Source organism: Sapajus apella, unplaced genomic scaffold (genome assembly GCF_009761245.1).
Source record: "Sapajus apella isolate SASKATOON/1434 unplaced genomic scaffold, GSC_monkey_1.0 scaffold25, whole genome shotgun sequence".
Lineage (NCBI taxonomy): Eukaryota > Metazoa > Chordata > Mammalia > Primates > Cebidae > Sapajus > Sapajus apella.
In genome coordinates this window covers 4,243,237-4,262,730 of record NW_022436965.1, presented here as the reverse complement: position 1 = coordinate 4,262,730, position 19,494 = coordinate 4,243,237, and the positions used below count along the sequence as shown (strand labels likewise).

The window sequence follows — 19,494 nt, the reverse complement described above, 5'->3', positions numbered from 1 at the left end:
TATAGCTATTCAGAGTGGCAATATTACACATTAGGAGGCTTTTTTTTTTTTTTTTTTTTTTTTTTACTATGTATCACAAGAATTGTAACAAATTACTTGTAATCTTTATTTCAAGCAAGAGGTTTAAGTTGCTACTGATGAAAGGGAAATAAGCAAATGGCGAATATTTAAAATAGACTAGGAGTTTAGAAGCTGCCATGAGTTCATGAATCACATGATATATTACTTGGACAAAGCTGAAATGACAGATGGGCCTGTTATGACTTCAGGCAGGCGCTCCCTAAACTCCTCAAGTTTGGTAGTAAGTTTTACAACCCTGGAATTCTGAAGCTATTTCTGGTACATGTAGTTTCATGTCAACTTTATGGGAAGATAAAAGATCTGTATCCCCCACCCCTGACATTTTTGTTTGTCAAGATTTAGATAAAAGGATGAGATCTTAAAAAGGGGGTTTAGCCCATGTATTAGATTTTTGCTTCACCACCTGCTTGGCTGAAAATAAGCAAGGTGAGGCTGAGTTAGTGACTCAACACCCAATTGCCCTATAGGCGTTAATTCACAAAGTCATGAAATAAGTATACTGTACAGGAAAAAACAAATTCTACATTTAACTTTTTCTTTAATTCATTTCTTGAAACTTCTCCCAAATATTGGGTTGTGTTTACTGTCAAAGTGGACTGCCTTCCTTTTTAAATCTTCCAACTCTGTTTGCTACCATGCCAGTGATGGTTATAGATCATGCAAAGAAACTGAGCTATGTGATTACTGTAATCCAGCTTTAAACTAGCCTCTTAAAACTTCTTGTTATCCTGTCTACCACTGCTGTAGATGTTTCTTAGCTTACAATGGTTAGAGCTGATGCAGATTACAAAATCAAAGTCTGGAGTTGTCGCTGGTTTTCCACTGTCCAGCCTCCTTTGACATCTTAACTCTGAAGTCTCTTGCGAAAGAAGCAAGAGGAGAAATTAGGAACACTGCCACTCTTGACATATATTTTAGAAAGCTGACTTACTTTAAAATTAAATAATGAAAATCCAACATGACAGCAATTAAACTGGATTCTGATTTTTTAAACAACGTCTGTGGATCTCTTAACATATGAACATGGTGTAGGCATCTTGTTTTCATGGTATTTTCTTTATCATTTTGTCAGAATTAGAATTTGTTAAACATATGACCTACTGAGAGTCTGATATGGCTGAGAAGATGGGTAGATGATCGTTTGACTCATGCTGCTTCAATTTGTCCCTTCCTTTTCCTATCTGGTGCCTTCCGAGGATCTTCACTTGCATCTTGCTCTTTCTTATTTGGACCAAGAAGACCTCACCCACCTCTTCCTCAAAGATTCAAGTAAAGATCAAATCTGAAAAGGCAATTTCCCCACCTACGATTTGACCTTATTTGTGTGTAATAATCTGGGTGACTGAGTTACTAGTCACAGGGGTAGTGTATCTAGTTATCTTCAATTTACCTTGCCTCTAAAATTAGGCTATTAGCATTTGACTCACTTCCATAATCTGAATTTTCAATTTAGGGTATGGCTCCCTACCAAAGCTAAACTGCTTGAGGGTGAGCAATTCCTGGCATCTGGTTTCCGACACTCACATATTTGTTGAATGAATGAATGATGTTTACCATCTGCATGCCTCCCCTGCCCACACACTTCTTGTATTCTAGGTTGGTTTTGCTTAGCTTTTTTTTTTTTCTTCTACTATTTCTTGGAAAATGGTAAAAAAAAAAAAAAAAAAAAAAAACTGGCCCTATGAGATGATCTAGGGCTATGCTTTTTAACACATAATTTGCAGCATTCATTGAATATTCTCCTTAAAATTACATATTTTTCTTTCTAATTTTCTACCACCTGCTATTCTAAATATGGAGTTTTACTTCTGGTTTGCAACCCTGAGCACTGGTGATATGGCAGAAACATGGTCAAGGAAAAGAAGCCATCACATCCTGGTTGAGAATGTGATAAAGGACCCTGTGACATGTTCTCTTCTTCTCTGGCCCATTCCGCCTTATCATCCTTCCCAGTCAATCTTTTTGTTTTCTAATTTGTATTCCATGGTCCTGTTGAGAGATATAAGCACTGAGTTAGAAATGACAATGACTGGCTATTCCCTTTTCTCTAAAATAGGAAATCAAAAGTGTGACCAGAAGATGATCTGCGTCAGTGTCAGCTAGACTGCTTGTTAAAAATTGCAAGCCCCTAGTTCTGCTACAGCTATGCTGATAACGGGTCTTGGGGAGGGTCAGGGGTGTGTGTTTTTTCAATGACCCTGGGCATTTGTGTTGCCTTCTCATTTCTGCCCCACTGCTCTTCACCAATGATGTATAAGGTCCAAGCCAGAAAATTAAAGGCAGTCTCAATGCTGATTCATTTGTAGATCCTCCCATTTTTCAGTAACAACCACCAAACATACACCTGCATCTAAAGAAGCTGAAGATCCCATAAAGAACCAGGAGCAATACTGAACAATTAAGTGAAGGGCATTGATTAAGCTTTCTGATGACTATAGCTATTGTTGATGACAACATCTATTTAAAAAACTTTTTTTGGGCCGGGTGTGGTGGCTCACACCTGTAATCCCAGCACTTTGGGAGGCTGAGGCGGGTAGATCACAAGGTCAGGAGATTGAGACTATCTCGGTCAACATGGTGAAACCCCGTTTCTACTAAAAATACAAAAATTAGCTGGCATGGTGGCGCACACCTGTAGTCCCAGCTACTCAGGAGGCTGAGGCAGGAGAATTGCTTGAACCAGGGAGATGGAGGTAGCAGTGAGCCGAGATCGCGCCATTGCACTCCAGCCTGGGCAACAAGATCGAAACTCCATCTCAAAAAATAAATAAATAAATAAATAAATCTTTTTTGGAAACCCAATCAATAGATCAGAAACTATTATTTTTACTTTGCCTTTATTCTCAATATTTTGGATCTTTTTGTCTGACCTCTGTACTTCTCTTCCCCCTCCCTCCCTCACTCTTGTGCTCATCCTCTCTTTCTCTCCCTCTAATTCCAGTTCCTCTTTCCATAGAACCCATATCTTATAATCTAATTTTTGTTACTGAGGAACATTATGTAATAAGAGAATGATTGTTGTGGTCAAATGACCCAGGTTCAAGATCTTGACCTGATACTTATTAGCTGTGCGTTATTGCTTAACATCTCTCAGTTCCTGTTGCCTCAACACTAAAATAAAGTACTCATGTTATAGTGCTTTTGTTAGATTTAAATGAGGCTAATGTGTGTAAAGTGCCTAATACAGATCCCTGTCATCATTACTTAGCTATTTGTTGTTTTTATTAATTAATTATAATGGCCACATGGAGAAGCACCTGTTAAACAGCAAAGTCAAGTCCTTTGGTTAGGGGACCTTAAATATTGTGACAGTTGCTTTCTGTTGTTAGCTTCTGAAGATGTACAGCTGAGGAAGATAAGATCTTTGCCCTCAAGTTTTTTACAGTCTTGTAGGAAAAGACAGATAGATGTACCATTTCATCCATAAAATACAGTGTGTCCAGTGCTGTGAAGGATTTGGTGGAATCCTGAAAAAGGAGTGATCAATATTTGCACTGTTTGGGTCACTCACTTTGTTGCTAAGTGTATGCGTGGTGAGAGGAAATTAAAATATTTTCTTTATTTCCAATTGTTTTATTCTATTTCCATGGGCACACATATCATACCCTGATTCAAGTGGGACTTTATGTGAACTGCATGCAGTGGCTCATGCCTGTAATGCCAGCACTTTGGGAGTCTGAGGCAGGTGGATCACAAGGCAAGAGATCAAGACCATCCTGGCCAGCATGGTGAAACCCTGTCTCTACCAAAAATACAAAAATTAGCTGGGTTTGCTGGTGCGTGACTGTAATCCCAGCTACTCAGGAGGCTGAGGCATGAGAATTGCTTGAACCCAGGAGGTGGAGGTTGCAGTCAGCTAAGCTCACTCCTTTGCACTCCAGCCTGGCAACAGAGTGAGACTCCATCTCAACAAAAGGAAAGGAAAGGAGATGGGAGGGGAGGGGAGGGGAAACTGTTACTTCCTAGCCTAAGGACACCTCATTTCCACCTCAGTAGTGTCATAATATATACATGTTGATTTTTAATGTGAGTGCCACCCCTTAAAGTTGTTCAGTGCGCAACCTGTGCAACCATGCAAGGCAACTCTGTAACAACAAATGATATTCTTCTCACAATGACTTTCATTATTTTATCTGATAAACAAAGTAACCAGGATGATTTTTCTAACATTGACAATATAATCTTTTTTTAAAAAAGTATTTTTTGACTTTTTTCTTTTTTCTTTTTAATGGTTATGGATACATAGTAGGTGTATATATGTATGGGGTACATGAAATGTTTTGATATAGGTTTGTAGTGCAAAATAATCACATCACGGAGAATAGAGTACTCATCCATTCCTTTAGTAATGTTTATCATGTTCCTATGTATCGGACTTTATGTGAGACTCTTAGATACAGGAGTGAATAGGAAGGTTGTGGTCAGTGCTGTCATGGAGTTTATAGTTTCATAGAGACAAAAAGAGGTAAAAAGTTAAAAATGACAATGACTGGCTATTCCCTTTTCTCTAAAATAGGAAATCAAAAGTGTGACCAGAAGATGATCTGCGTCAGTGTCAGCTAGACTGCTTGTTAAAAATTGCAAGCCCCTAGTTCTGCTACAGCTATGCTGATAACGGGTCTTGCGGAGGGTCAGGGGTGTGTGTTTTTTCAATGACCCTGGGCGTTTGTGTTGCCCTCTCACTTCTGCCCCACTGAAGAGTTGCATTATTATTGACTGTAGTCACCCTGTTACGCTATCAAATAGCAAGTCTTACTCATTTTTCTATTTTTTTTGGTATCCATTAACCATCCCCACCTCCCCTCTAACCCTCCCCTCCCCTTCCCAGCCTCTCGTAATCATCCTTCTGCTCTTTCCATGAGTTCAGTTGTTTTGATTCTTTGATCCCACAAATAAGTGAGAACATGTGATATTTGTGTTTCTGTGCCTGGCTTATTTCGTTTAAGATAATGACTCCCATTCTACCCATGCAAATGACATGATCTCTTTCTTCTTTATGGCTGAGTAACACTCCACTGTGTATCTATAACACATTTTCTTTATCCATTCATCTACTGATGGACACTTAGGTTGCTTCTAAATGTTAGCTATTGTAAATAGTGCTTCAGTAAACACAGGAGTGCCGATATATCTTCAATATACTGATTCCTTTGAGTATATACATACTCAGCAGTGGGATTGCTTGATCACATGGTAGCTCTACTTTTAGGGCTTTGAGAACCCTCCAAACTATTCTCCATCATGGTTGTGCTCATGTACATGCCCACCAACAGTGTACAAGAGTTCCCTTTTCTCCACATCCTCACCAGCATTTGCTATTGCCTGGATGTAAGCCTTTTTAACCGGGTGAGATGAGGTCTCATGGTAATTTTGATTTGCACTTCTCTGATGATGGACGATGTTGAGTACTTTTCTTATGCTTGTTTTCCATTTGTATGTCTTCTTTTGAGAAATATCTATTCAAATCTTTTGCTCATTTTTTTGGTTAGGTCATTAGACGTTTTTCTGCAGAGTTTTTTGAGCTCCTTATGTATTCTGGTCAGAATCCCTGATTGCATGGGTAGTTTGCATATTTTCTTCCATTCTGTGGGTTGTCTATTCACTTTGTTGATGTTTTCTCTGCTGTGTAAAAGGCTTTTTAACTTGATGCGGTCCCATTTGTCCATTTTTGCTTTGGTTGCCTGCGCCTGTGTGGTATTGCTCAAGAAGTTTTTGCCCAGAGTTTTGTCCTGGAGATTTTCTTCAATGTTTTCTTGTTGTAGTTTTATAGTTTGAGGTCTTAGATTTAAATTGTGATACGTTTTGATTTCATTGTTGTATATGGCAAGAGATAGGAGTCTAGCTTCATTCTTCTGCATATGGAGATCCAGTTTTCCCAGCACCATTTATTGAAGAGACTGTTTTTTGCCTGGTGTATGTTTATTGTCAAAAATGAGCTCACTGTAGGTCTGTGTATTTGTTTCTGGGTTAAACCTGTGATCTTGTCCCTGTGAAGGTCATGCTGGCATTAGCTAGGTGAGATTGTTATCATCCTGTAGTAGCTTGACTGAAATGTTGACTGTTGTGAACCTGTCCTCTAGATGGATGGAGGAATTTTGAATAAATCACTTAATAAACGACTCCCTCTCACAGGACTATTATGAAGGACAGTGACATATCTAAAAAGTCTCTGGCCTATAATGTTTTTCCATTATGTGTATATTATCTTGTCTCAGACATTTAAATATATCACTACAGATTCATTGAATAAAACCTGACAATATTTATTAATAAAAAACATTAGGAATGATAAATCACATTTCTACCTCCTTGTTGTTTGTGTTTCTGTAGTTGATACTCCAGATCCCTATGTGGAACTTTTTATCTCTACAACCCCTGACAGCAGGAAGAGAACAAGACACTTCAATAATGACATAAACCCTGTGTGGAATGAGACCTTTGAATTTATTTTGGACCCTAATCAGGAAAATGTTTTGGAGGTAAGTGAACCATTTGGACACTGTTGGATGGTTGTCATTCATATTGAGACATATGCTTGACTTTGTTCTTTTACTGTGTTCTTGTTCCTGTTAGCTATAGTTGGAGTTAGTCTGGGCAGCTTGGTAGACTAGAATCTAAATGGCGTCTGTTAGGTAATATGAGTATCTATTGGGACATACAGGAGTTAGGCAGGGTTGGAAAGACTTTTCTCCTTCCCATGTGCTTTGGAGAAAATGTATTTTCTGCTGTAAAGGGGAGAATCACTGTATAACAGAATATAAATATTTTAAATTGTCTTCTAAAAAAGTGAAAATTAATTTTTTCCAAAATATTTGTATTGATTTTCTACATTAATATCTTTCTTATATTCCAAAGTAGAGAAGAGATAAAGTTTCATTTTTGAAAACATAATTGAATAAATCAATCAGGAAAATGTGAAAAAGTATTATAGCAAACATAGTACTCAGAAGGTAAAGATTGGCTGGGCACTGTGGCTCACACCATAGCACTTTCAGAGCACTGAGGCAGGCAGATCACTGGCGGTCAGGAGCTCAAGACAAGCCTGGCCAACATGGTAAGACCCTGTGTCTATTAAAAATACAAAAATTTGCTGGATGTGATGGTGCTCGCCCATAATCCCAGCTACTCAGGAAGCCGAGGCAGGAGATTCGCTTGAATCTGGGAGGTGGAGGTTGCAGTGAGCTGAGATCCCACCACTGTACTCCAGCCTGGTGAATGAGATTGAGTGAGACCCTGTCTCAACAAAAAAGAAGGAAAAAATAAAAGTATTATTAGCAAGTATTAAATACTGAGTATTAAAAGTATTAAATACTGAGATCTTCAAATGACTCAAATCATTTGAGAGCTTCATTATTTAAAATGTGGTGGAAATTATTGATGTAATTTCCAAAGATCCATGGGAAATTTTATTTTTGTGCTGTACATTTTACTCTATAGATTACGTTAATGGATGCCAATTATGTCATGGATGAAACTCTAGGGACAGCAACATTTCCTGTATCTTCTATGAAGGTGGGAGAGAAGAAAGAAGTTCCTTTTATTTTCAACCAAGTAAGTAACACTGCAGAATTATTTTCCAGCCTTATGTTAGATAAAATCTATTGATTCTGGAAAGTTGGGTTTAACACTTAGAAAATTGTATTTGTTTATAGAATGTTTGCTTTTTAAGAGAAAATTTTGTTTTTATTTCTTGTCCTAATTTTTAAAATCATTCTGGTATCTATAAACTTTGGTTTAGGTATTATACCAAACAGTACTAAGACTTTAATCTCCTTTGTTGCTCCAAATGATGACACTGGGTTTCAGCAATGCCTTTGGACTCCATTGGCAAATTTTTTGCAAAAAAATTGGGAGGATAAAGAGAGATGAAAAACCTAAGAGGGATAGGAGCGAGCAAGAGAACAAGTAAACAAACTCAATGAACAATGTCAGGAAATTCAAATTCCAAAATCACATGTTTAGTAATGAATCTCTCTGGAGGAGTATTTCTGTCTCAGAGAATCCTCAAGTAAGTAGGGACAAAGCAGCAAAAGGCCAGAAGGAGTGATCGGAGGTTATGGTTATCTTTCACCTTCTAGGTTTGCTGCATTTCGGAAATTTTGCTAGTTTATTTTGGAATAATGAAACCTTAGGTAAAATTTTGTGTACAGAATAAACTCATTGGATTTTGAATTCTGTGAGAAACTGATTTAGTAGTATATAGTAAGAAAGTAAATAACGGGTGCACCTGTATGTGTAAGGCTGGTTAACATACTAATTTCTTGTTATTGGGAGAGACAGTGTGCTTTTGCCAAGTCCCTCCACTCACTGAAAACTACCTCTCCCTTCACTCTCAGCTACTCCGTATTGCCTTTCCTGTTACTACCCCAAATGACTCTTCCTCCTTTGAGTCTCCATGATAATTATCCATGGTCTTTATTGGGACTAAAGTATTCATACTGTTCAATTTTTCATTTTCCTCTTGTAGACTAAAATCCTCTAGGTCAGTAAACTTGAAACACTGATTAAACGTGCCTACAGAATTAATGACATAGATGACATTTATGGAATGAATGCATACCTATTTAGAAACCAACTTAGTCCAAAGGAGTGTCTTAACTAGTCCATGTAATCAGAATGGCCCAGGTACCTTGAGGATACTCTGGTCCATGCACTCCTTGATGTTTCCACCTGCTGCAGGGAGCATTTCTTCTGTGTTATGCCAAGAGACGCACTGCCCACAGCTCTGTCAACCCCTTTTAAAGCTATTTCATTCATTCCTTTTACAAACATTTATTGACGGTCTGCTGTGTGCCAGTCATTGTGTTTTGTGCAAGGAATATAAAGAATAAGGTACAGGAAATTCTTCCCTCAATTATCTCCCTGCGAGATGGAGGTGAGTAAGGGTTGAAATGAGAAGTGGAAGCAGGGAGATACATACATGTGGTAAAAAGAAATCCCCAGACAGTGAGATAAGTACCAATGAGGCATGTATAGACTGCTATAGGAAGGCAGAATAAAGAACGATTGTGTTGTGAGAGGAGGCCAGCGATGGCGCCTTAGCAGCAGCTGATTTTGAACAAGTTGAACAGCGAATGGTGGTTAACACCTTGGCATTGAAAGACAGGCTGTCTGGTGTTTAAATTCCAGCTCTGTCCTTTGCCATCTGTTTTATTCTGGGAAAATAACACTTAACTCTTCTGTGCCTCAGTTTACTCATCTGTAAAATGGAAATAACATCTTCTAAGGGAATCATTATGATTAAACAAGTCAATTTTATTTATGTATCTATAATATATTATTATAATATGCTGTATATTATATATAAATATATTTAATTATAATTAGATATATATAAATATATTTAATTACAATTAGGTATATTTTATGGTTCAATATATACATTATATATTACTTAGCTTAATATTAAGCATATAATTCAATAAGTGATTGAAAGTGATTAAAATATGTTAATACTACAAAGTAATTAAAATAAGCAATTAAAATGTATCCATACTTTAAACACATAGATGTATGCATGTATACATACAGGGCTTAGAACAGTTTCTGGCACATATTAGGCAGTATATAAATGTTACTTGTCATTGTTGCTGTTATTACACTTTAAGAAAACAGCAGGGATATCATCAGTAAAGAAGTTATGAGCATTCTGGGCAGACCGTATTGCAAAAGGCCAGAGTCTTGAAAGGAGAAAGCAAGCTGGGGCACAGCACGCTAAATGGCTTGGCACGTCCATGTTGCTGAATCAGAGGGAAGGCAGTGTACAGGGGGTCAAGGGCTGCACGCTGCAGGCCTTACCTTTTGCATGTGGCTAGCATCAGCTCTCAGTAAATGTCTGTTGAGGACTTTGGAAGCATGGATCGGACTTTCCAAAGTAATTTTTTTTTTTACTTGCTTCACTTTAATCCATGATACAAAGACTGCTTATAAGAGAAGATGTTGTGGACAACATTCATTTCCTCTCCTCTGTCATTTCCTATGGCTAGATGTGTAATCCCCAGGGCTCTAGAGAGGCCTTCCACATTCCTGAATTTAAAGAAGCTTATGTAACTATTTTTTTTCAGTGTGCCTGAGAAAATAGTTGTTCAAGCAAGCTTTTCTTCATTACTCTATTTTCAGCCTTCTCTGTATTTTTATCTGAATGATGGTCTTTTGAGCTGAAGGGGTAGTTGGGAGAGAAGGAAGTGTGATGGCTGAGGTGACAGTCCCCTGCTTGTTCCTCAGATCACGTGGGAGTGCCCTGTGCAACCACCTAGCTATCCAGCCTCTGCCCTCAGCTCAGAATCCCAGTCTTCCTGATGATCTTTCTACAATGTTTACAGAGGTTGTAAGAGAGAGGAGGCGGTGAGGGAGCAATGGGAGAGAAGAGATGTAAGCCTTGAAGATGGTTATGGTAATCTGGTAGAGGAAAAAGAGCACATAGATTTGGTGAAGAGAGAACAAATTCTTCAAGGCAAAGTAGTATTAGCAAAAGCTCTTGCATAGTTTTATCATCCAAAAGTTAATACTGAGTCAACATAGAGTGATTTCTGTGTCCAGGAGACAGCTGGAGAAATAATAGGAGCTTCCAAATGGAGATGGGCAGATTCCCAGGGCCCTGCTTTCTAACTTGGAGTCAAAACTGGGAATTGGGAGAATGGACCCTCGTTTTGTCTCTGTCATTCATATCTCTCCAGAATGTTTGAATTGTTATTCTTTCTGAGCCTTATTTTCTTCATCTGTAAAATGAAGGTTTAGACTGAATTTTTTCTAACCTCTTTTCTAATTTGTAAAATTTTATGATCTAGAAAGAATACCTTATCTTCTTTTAAAAACATTTTATTTTTATTTGTATATTTTTTGAGACAGAATCTTGATCTGTTGCCCAGGCTGGAGTGCAGTAACATGATCTCGGCTCACTGCAACCTCTGCCTCCGGGTTCAAGCCCATTCCTGTGCCTCAGCCTCGCAAGTAGCTGAGATTGCAGACATGTACCATCATGCCTGGCTAATTTTTGTATTTTTAGTAGAGACAGGGTTTCACCATGCTGTCCAGGCTGGTCTCAAACTTTGGGAGGCCTCAGCCTCAGGATTACGGTGGTAGCCACCACACCCAGCCTGTTTTATTTTTTATGTTAGGTTCAGGAGGTACATGTACAGGTTTGTTATATGGGTATGTTGCATGATACTGAGGTTTGAGCTTCTGATGATCCTGTCACCCAGGTAGTGAACAGAGTATCCAGTAGGTAGTTTTTCAACCCTTGTTCCTCTCCTCTCCCCACTTTTGGGGTCTCCAGTGTCTATTTTTCCCATTGTAATGTTCCTGTGTACCCAATGTTTAGCTCACACTTAGAAACTTATAAGTAGAATACCTTATTTTCATTTGACCTTCTTCACCCAAAAGCTTTCAGTTCTTCTCATTTTACAGATATGGAAGCTAAATGATAATACTGCAAGAATAAAAATCTATCATTGATATGGTATTATACAATTTAAAAATACTGACTTGTCAATATATTGTTATTTATTAATATGAGAAGAATGTAAGCCTTTATTGTGCTCCTAAAATGTTGCTAGACATCAAAAAAAACTGCACAAAAGTACAATTTTCAAGGAACTAAGAATTTGTTTGGAAAGTATACTTTCGTGTGTAAACTGACAGGTGATAATAAGTAGTATCATGAGACATCTAGTCATTGATTTACTTACTTAAGAAGTTATTATTAAACAACGGTTATATTCCAAGCGGTATTCTAGGTGACAGGCAGTATCCCGGGAACTCTCCAGGGAGCTTGCATTCTAATAGGGAAAGTAAACAGCCAATGTTGAGCAAAAGAATGATCAACACACCATCAGCTAGTGAGAAATACTATGAGGAAAACAAAGGTATGCAATAGAAAACAGCTGGTGAGCAACAAAAGTTTGTCTAGTCAGAGAAGGCCTCTCTAAAGCATTATTATTCTTTAAATTTTACTATAAAAATGTTCAACATATAAAAAGTTGAAAGATTTATACAGTGAACATCATATAACTGCCACCTAGACTCTATAATTAACCTTTTACCAAAAATGTTTACTTTTCTGATGCATTTAAAAGGGAGTGGCCGACAACAGTATACTTTACCCCTACAAACTTCAGCATATCATTAACTAGAGTTTAATGTTTATGGATGATAAATGGACAGTACAGGTAATGTGTGCAGTGAGATAAGGAGAAATTATTGATTCATTAATTTATTCATTTTACAAATAACTATTGAGCCCTCGCCAGGTGGTAGACACCTTTAGGCACTGCCTATTTCAGCAGGGAACAAAATGAACAAGAATCCCTACCCTCATGGAGCTTACATTCTACGTAGCAAGACAGATGAAAAGCAAGGTAAATAAGTAAAAGAAACTCCTGCTAGATGATGATAATGACAAGTGCTAACTAAACTAGGGACAGAGAATGGGGCAGTGTGTATATGTGTGTGAAGGAGTCACCAAGGCAGTTCCAAAAATGTGGCTAAGGAAGGATCTCTGAGGATATCTGAGGACAGAAGGCACTCCAAGAAGAAAGGCTCTGAAGCAGTTCACCTGGCAAGATGAGTAACAGCAAGTTGGAGAGTGTGGCTGGAACACAAAGAAAGGGGGGTGGGGAGACTGGGGGAGATGAGGTCGGAGAGGTGAAAGTAATTTTACCAGTGTCTCATTCAGTTTCTAAACATGCAGAATGTATTAGATGTGAGTTTGCATGTATTGATAGGGCTGTAATTTCTGCTTTGTGCTTGGATCGCCTCCTTGTCAGATCCTGCTCCTTCTTTACAGGATTGAGATACAATGTATGGAAACATGATTCTAACTAAAAATGACCCTTTAAAAAATGACTTTATTTATTATCCTGCACAGGTCAAGTAAATACGGACAAGGCCGAAAATATTATGTGATTCTCTTGAAACGTGTGAATAATGATTGAATTAATATGATGATTAGTTACTGTTCGTTTCTACCTAGAAAAGAAAAAGAGTAAATGAACTCTAGGGATCAGAATTCAAAATAATGTTTTATTGAAAGCAAATGATGTAAACATTAGAATATATGAGAGAAATCATAGCATATTTGAAGAACTTTTTACTAATAGGATAGATTCTCAAATTTGAGATTATTTTGCTCTGTGCATCTTTTTTTATAATAATCATTTTAAAGCAGGGGTCCTCAACCTCTGGTTCCAGTCTACAGCAAGTTAGGACCTCGGCTGCACAGCAGGAGGTGAGTGGTGGGCAAAGGAGCAGAGCTTCATCCGTATTTACAGTTGCTCCCCATCACTTGCATGGCTGCTCCACCTCCTAGATCAGCAGTGGCATTAGATTCTCACAAGAGCGTGAACCCTGTTTGAATGGCTCGTGTGAAGGATCTAGGTTGCATGCTCCTTATGAGAATCTAATGCCAGATGGAAGGTCTAGTTGCAGGAAAACAAGCTCAGGGCTTCCACTGATTCTACATTACGGTGAGTTGTATGATTATTTCATTATATATTACAATGTAATAATAATGTAAATAAAGTGCACAGTAAAGGTAATGTGCTCGAATCACGAAACCCCTCGCCCCCCCACCCGCCACCCTGGTCCATGTTAAAATTGTCTTCCACAAAACCAGTCCCTGATGCCAAAAGGGGTGGGGACTGCTATTTTAAAGGGCTCTTATTGTCAGGCACTATGCTTGTTGCTTTAAGCTTTATTACTTCAAAATGACTCTGGAAATTTTCAAGATAATTAGTGGGTTGGATCCTTTAAAAATTATTTTAAAGGCTGAAATGGCTTTTAGTTTTTATAGTTTGTCCTCTCCAGTTCTCCCCATTCTCCTCTACCTGAAAATCTCCCATTGTAAACATCTAAAATTGCTTTCCACTGGGGAATTCCAAGATGACATTGCTGCTTTTCACAAGAATACATAAGGGACACAGCCTACTTCTTTCTAAAAAAAAAAAAGGTGGAGTTCTAATTAGTTCTAATCTAGGTATTAGGGTGTTGGGAGAGCCTGGAAGAGGTGGTCACTCTTCTTTCTAATTGCCCTGATAATACAAGCAGGGCGGAAGCCTGTAATGCAGAGATCCTTTATGCAGTGTGTGGGAAGAAGTTTACAGTAGTTGTTTAATGCCTCACAGGAAGTACATGTTTTTATCTGAATGACATGTTCTAGGTAAAAGGTGTAGAGAGATTGTTAACGTCTAGCTTATCATGCATAGCATGTCTGAACATAGTGCACCAAATGAGAGTGTTTTAAATTTCCTCCTGGTTGTGGGTGACCCACTTGGGCAACGTGGAAGTGAGGATCCTAATCCATGTGACAAGAACCTTGCACCACAGCCTGTAACATTCAAAGTGGCAGAAAAACCCTGTGCCTTCTCTTCTGTTATCCTGCCTTTGTTTAAAGAGTCTTGTCAGTCCATCCAGGATCATGAATGTCTTAGCCAAGAAATGTTGGTAGATACAGAAAGCACGTGCTAACGGAGAAGACAAGTTTGACTATGAATGTAGCATGGTTGATTTTCCTTTTATTCGTGGAGCTGTCAGAACAAACAGGCATTGGATATATTCAAGCACTGGAGATATATACATACACACACACACACACACACACACACACACACACACACACACACACATATATATATGTATATATAATTGTTTTGTTTATTTATTTTTGAGACAGAGTTTTTGCTCTTGCGGCCAAGGCTGGAGTGCAGTGGCATTTTCCCGCCTCACTTCAACCTCCACCCTCCTACCTCAGTCTCCTGAGTAGCTGGGATTACAGATGTGCATCACCATGCCTGGCTAATTTTTGTATTTTTAGTAGAGATGGGATTTCACCATGGTGGTCAGGCTGGTCTTGAACTCCTGACCTCAGGTGATCCACCCTCCCTTGGCCTCCCAAAGTGCTGGGATTACAGGTGCATGCCACCATGCCTGGCTGATTTTTGTACTTTTAGTAGAGACGGGATTTCATCATGGTGGTCAGGCTGGTCTTGAACTCCTGACCTCAGGTGATCCCCCTGCCTTGGCCTCCCAAAGTGCTGGGATTACAGGTGTGAGCCACCCCACCTGGCCAAGCATTGGATATGTAATTTACAAATTGCCTAGAGACCTGCCAGCTGGGAAGCCACTGTCTTCTTGAACACCTTCTGTCATGAGGTGGCACAATGAAAGAGGCCTTGAATCTTTCCCTTTATTAGAAAACTCTACATGGAGTTGTAATATTGTTCATGTTATTTCCATCCAATCATGATGGCTTTACCCTCTGGAGATAAAAATACTAAATCTAGTATCATTTTAAGGGCAGTTTTTATATAGTTCTTGGGGGAAAAAAAACAAACCATACTTTACCCATCTTGTTTTCTTCTAAATATCCAAAGTAACCTTATTCAATATAAAATGTTTTCCAAGCCCTCTTTGCCATACTCCAATTAAAATTTTGAAGTGGGAAATAGATGTAATGTTCTGAGATGTGAGCTGAGCAGTGCTTCCATTGATAGAATTGACAGCAACTGCAGTCCCTGTTTGGTCGCCAACCACCCTTTGACATTACATTCATCTGGGCATGCATTACTTCATTTGTCCTGGGATTCTCAATTATTTTATTAACTTTAAATATATGTATATGCTTCTTCTATGAATGAAGATTCATAGAATTCTATATATAGGAACTGCCGTCCGGGTCAACCATCCCATGATTTGCCTCCAATGATAATTAGCTATTTGACAAGAAAAGGTTGTCCAATGTGCTCCTTCTGACAAACACACACGAACAGTAATTTGACAAGTATGTATTACCTGTTGTGTGCCAAATACTATACGATGAACTAGTAATAGGAACCTATATAAGACAGAGCTTACCTTTAGTGAGAGAGACAAATTTTTGTAGGGATGATTTCAATACCGTTTGCTTACTCATAAAATTCAGCACTGAGAATCAATCACCTATGAACTTATTTTAACCTTTTGGAAACCTGCTTCTAGTTTGTGTTTTTCCATTCCTTGAAACTCAAGAGGGTAAATCTAATAACCTACAGCATTTGACGTTCTAAAAATTTCCTCTTTACATTTCAAGAGGTATATCCTAGTTCTGTTCTACTTGAAGTTATTGAACAAGTTAGCTCTATCTATATTCTTCTTATATCAGTTGATATAATAAAAATAACACAGTTATAGTCGTATAGCAACTTTCAAAGCATTTTCTCATTTGGTTCTCATGACAATCTACAGTTACATTTTTCATAGCTAATGCCAGGGATAATATTGAAAAGGCTTTTCTGTACAACAGATTTACAGTCTCTGGAAAGACAACTCTTAATATCTTAAGTAGATATTAGTCATTTTCTTTTCTTTTCGACCAAAATTCTCTCTCTGGCAGGATGCAGTCCTTTAATATATTTAATAGGCTTAAATAGTGTTGAAATAAATAAAACCCAGAGGCTCCAGATCTTGTTAGTAGATGTTTCCCGAGCTAACCACAGTTGGCTGGACCCTAGGTCCTACTGCCTGCCATGAATGGGTGTTTTATTTCCAGCTTACTGCAGCCTGCACTTGTCCCAAATGCACGTGCTCAAACTTCCACCCAGGCTGTCTCTAACCTCTGGTCCATTACAGCTTCTGATTTTGTGGCCTGAGGCAGCTCCTAAATAACAGACACAACATCTCCGTAGCTTTTATATCTCAGGCACTTTGTATGTTTTATAAATAGTAATTGTGAACTACTTTATTTTACTGAGGGAGGAAAACAACCAGGCAGAGATAATTCTTATGTTTGCTAAAATGGCTAAGTAGACTTATTTAAAAAAAAAAAAAGTTGGTTTACTGCTATGCACCTGTAGTTTAGGGTCTTCATGGAGCTGTGTTACTTTTATTTTGAAGGTTTTATCTTTTGAGGTTAAAAATAATCTGGCACTCAAAATTTATTTTGAGTTTGTTTGTATTATATAAAAAACACATCTACTTTATGATCTAATCTGATTAATATATCTTTTTTTAGGTCACCGAAATGATTCTAGAAATGTCTCTTGAAGTTTGGTAAGTGCATTTATTTAATTGGATGAGAAATATTGTGAGTGATCCACTAATTTATTTGAACTGTTAAAGGATATACTTTATATATATATACAATCCTGACAGCTTTGAACATATAAAAGTGCATTACATTTACCTTGTTTTTTGTTAGTTGTCTATTGATAGCTACAGAATTTTTATAAAAATATTCTTATATTCATTATTCTTTTATTTTAATATGCTTTGCTTATTTTTCCAATAGTTTGGTGGTCATATAATAATGTCAGAATAAGTGCTTTTCAGAAGAGTCCTCCCTCCAGTCATATATCTATTCCCATAGAAATGAATGTAGTTTTTTAAGCGCATCTTCTATTGTTGATTCAGTAGCTATTCAAAAACATAGAAGTGAACATAAACAGGAAACTATAATCATATTTATAGAGGAAAAACTGAAAATTGAGACTGATTTTGTTCATAGTAACCCAGCAGGACCACTACTAATAAAGTTCCATGAATCATGCTGCTCTTTCAAAGTGGCCTCCAAAAATGAATATTAAGAAATCATGTACTTATTTTCAAGTGGTGAATTTTAGGGGAGGCAGGTCTGCTTTGATCTAACTGATCTCTGGTGTAATAATGAGTTCCCTTAACCTCTCTGCATCTCTTTGAACTTCCCTGTTGAACTTGATTTGACCAAAATTACTAGTACATATTTTACACAAATGCCACGAAAATTAACTTAACATTTTCACATCTGGTGATTTGCCAGATGTATGATAATGGGTACATTGGGTTTAGGAATTTATTTGTCTTATTTTGATCCCTGGAACATGGTGATTTGACTTAGTAAATGACTGGCATTTATTTCCACAGCCTATTAATATATGTCAGCAAATATCAAAGGATAGTCCAAGTTATTGTGTTGCATATTTTGTATTAAGTTCATTCTTGCTTAAAAGTGGTATATTTTGGCATAAGATTAGAAACATTTTTTATTTGACTATGGAAGTAATGCTTTTGTTTAATGGGAAATAGTCTTCACTGAGGTAATTAGAACCATATTTTTATAATATTAAAAACTTCTCTTTCTATATGTTAATTTATGTCAGCTCTGTAATAGAAATTGTTTTCAAGGAAAAATTCAATTTATTCAAATAAAAACTTTCCACATAATACCTTCTATTAATCAAGAAAGAATTAATTAGAAAGTTAAAAATAATGGATGAAAGAAGTAAATTAACCGTAATTCCACTACTGCATTTATAAAATTTCTCAGAATTTTTTGAATTTTCATCTAGATTTTAAAAGCTGATATCTTTAAAACATCTAGGTCATTATACCGTTCAAAATTATTTTTAAATCAGGGTCATTTAAAAAAAATTATATATAACAGCACAGTATATTACAAAGAACATGGCTTCCAGAACAATAAGACCTAGATTTAAATCCACTACTTGCTAATTATGTTAATCATTGATAGATTTCTAGTCACTTTTTTACTCGCTGATGAAATAAGAAAAGAATACTTTCCAAGCATATCTACTGTGATTAAATGAGATATTCTTTCTAAAGAGTATATATACAATAGGAAACTTTCACACATGTATACCACATGCTAATAATGGTACTGCTTGTAATAGTTTACAAAACATTGGAAATTATTTCAATGTTTATGGATAAATAGATTATAGTATACTAATATAATGAAAATACTACACAATGGTAAAAATGTTTGAATTACTTCTGTTTATTTAAGCACAGATGATTCTCAAAAAACAAAGTGCTCATTGGAAAAAAATAATTTGCACTGATAGCATTTATAACAAAACTAGAAACCTGCAAAATGACTTTGTTATTTAGGGACATAAGTATACATTGTAAAATTATAAACAAATATATTAGAATGATAAAGATTAAATTTAAATAGTGGTTACCTTTAAGAAGCAGAAAAGGAAATAAAATTGAGGAGGTTTCATATAGGCAACTGTATAGGCAAGATTTTAATTTCTTATAGTGGTTAGAAGATACTTAACCTAATATGTTATTATAAAGAATAGTAATAGAAAAAGAGTGTAGCCTTAAAAAAACATTAAGACCGAACTTAAAAAATGTTAACTATCTTACTGTATTCCCCCTTGTTACGTAATTTCCCAAATCAGATTTAGTAATTGTATAACCCAATACTTTTATATACAGTTCAACAACCATTTCTTTAAATTATCTTTAAAAAATTTTGGTTACTTCCTTTAAAGTAGCTATCCAGAAATAGAATTATTAGGCCAAAAGGAATGCATATTCTAATTATTATTCAATATGCCATATTGCTAATATGCCTAATTTGAATATTGCTTTTTAACAAACTTATATTCCCAAAATGTATGCATGAGATTAGTGTTATTTTAGCTTTCTAGCAGT

At 36.9% G+C, this 19,494-nt stretch overlaps 1 protein-coding gene across 1 annotated transcript in view; it reads left to right on the top strand.

Annotated features, from left to right (window-relative positions):
- Positions 1 to 19,494, top strand: part of PLA2G4A (phospholipase A2 group IVA) — a 147,012-nt gene that overhangs the window by 57,817 nt on the left and 69,701 nt on the right. The window contains exons 4-6 of the mRNA XM_032291137.1: positions 6,412 to 6,560; positions 7,519 to 7,632; positions 17,066 to 17,103. Of these exons, the coding sequence (XP_032147028.1) occupies positions 6,412 to 6,560; positions 7,519 to 7,632; positions 17,066 to 17,103 (301 nt within the window). The remainder of the gene's footprint in view (positions 1 to 6,411; positions 6,561 to 7,518; positions 7,633 to 17,065; positions 17,104 to 19,494) is intronic.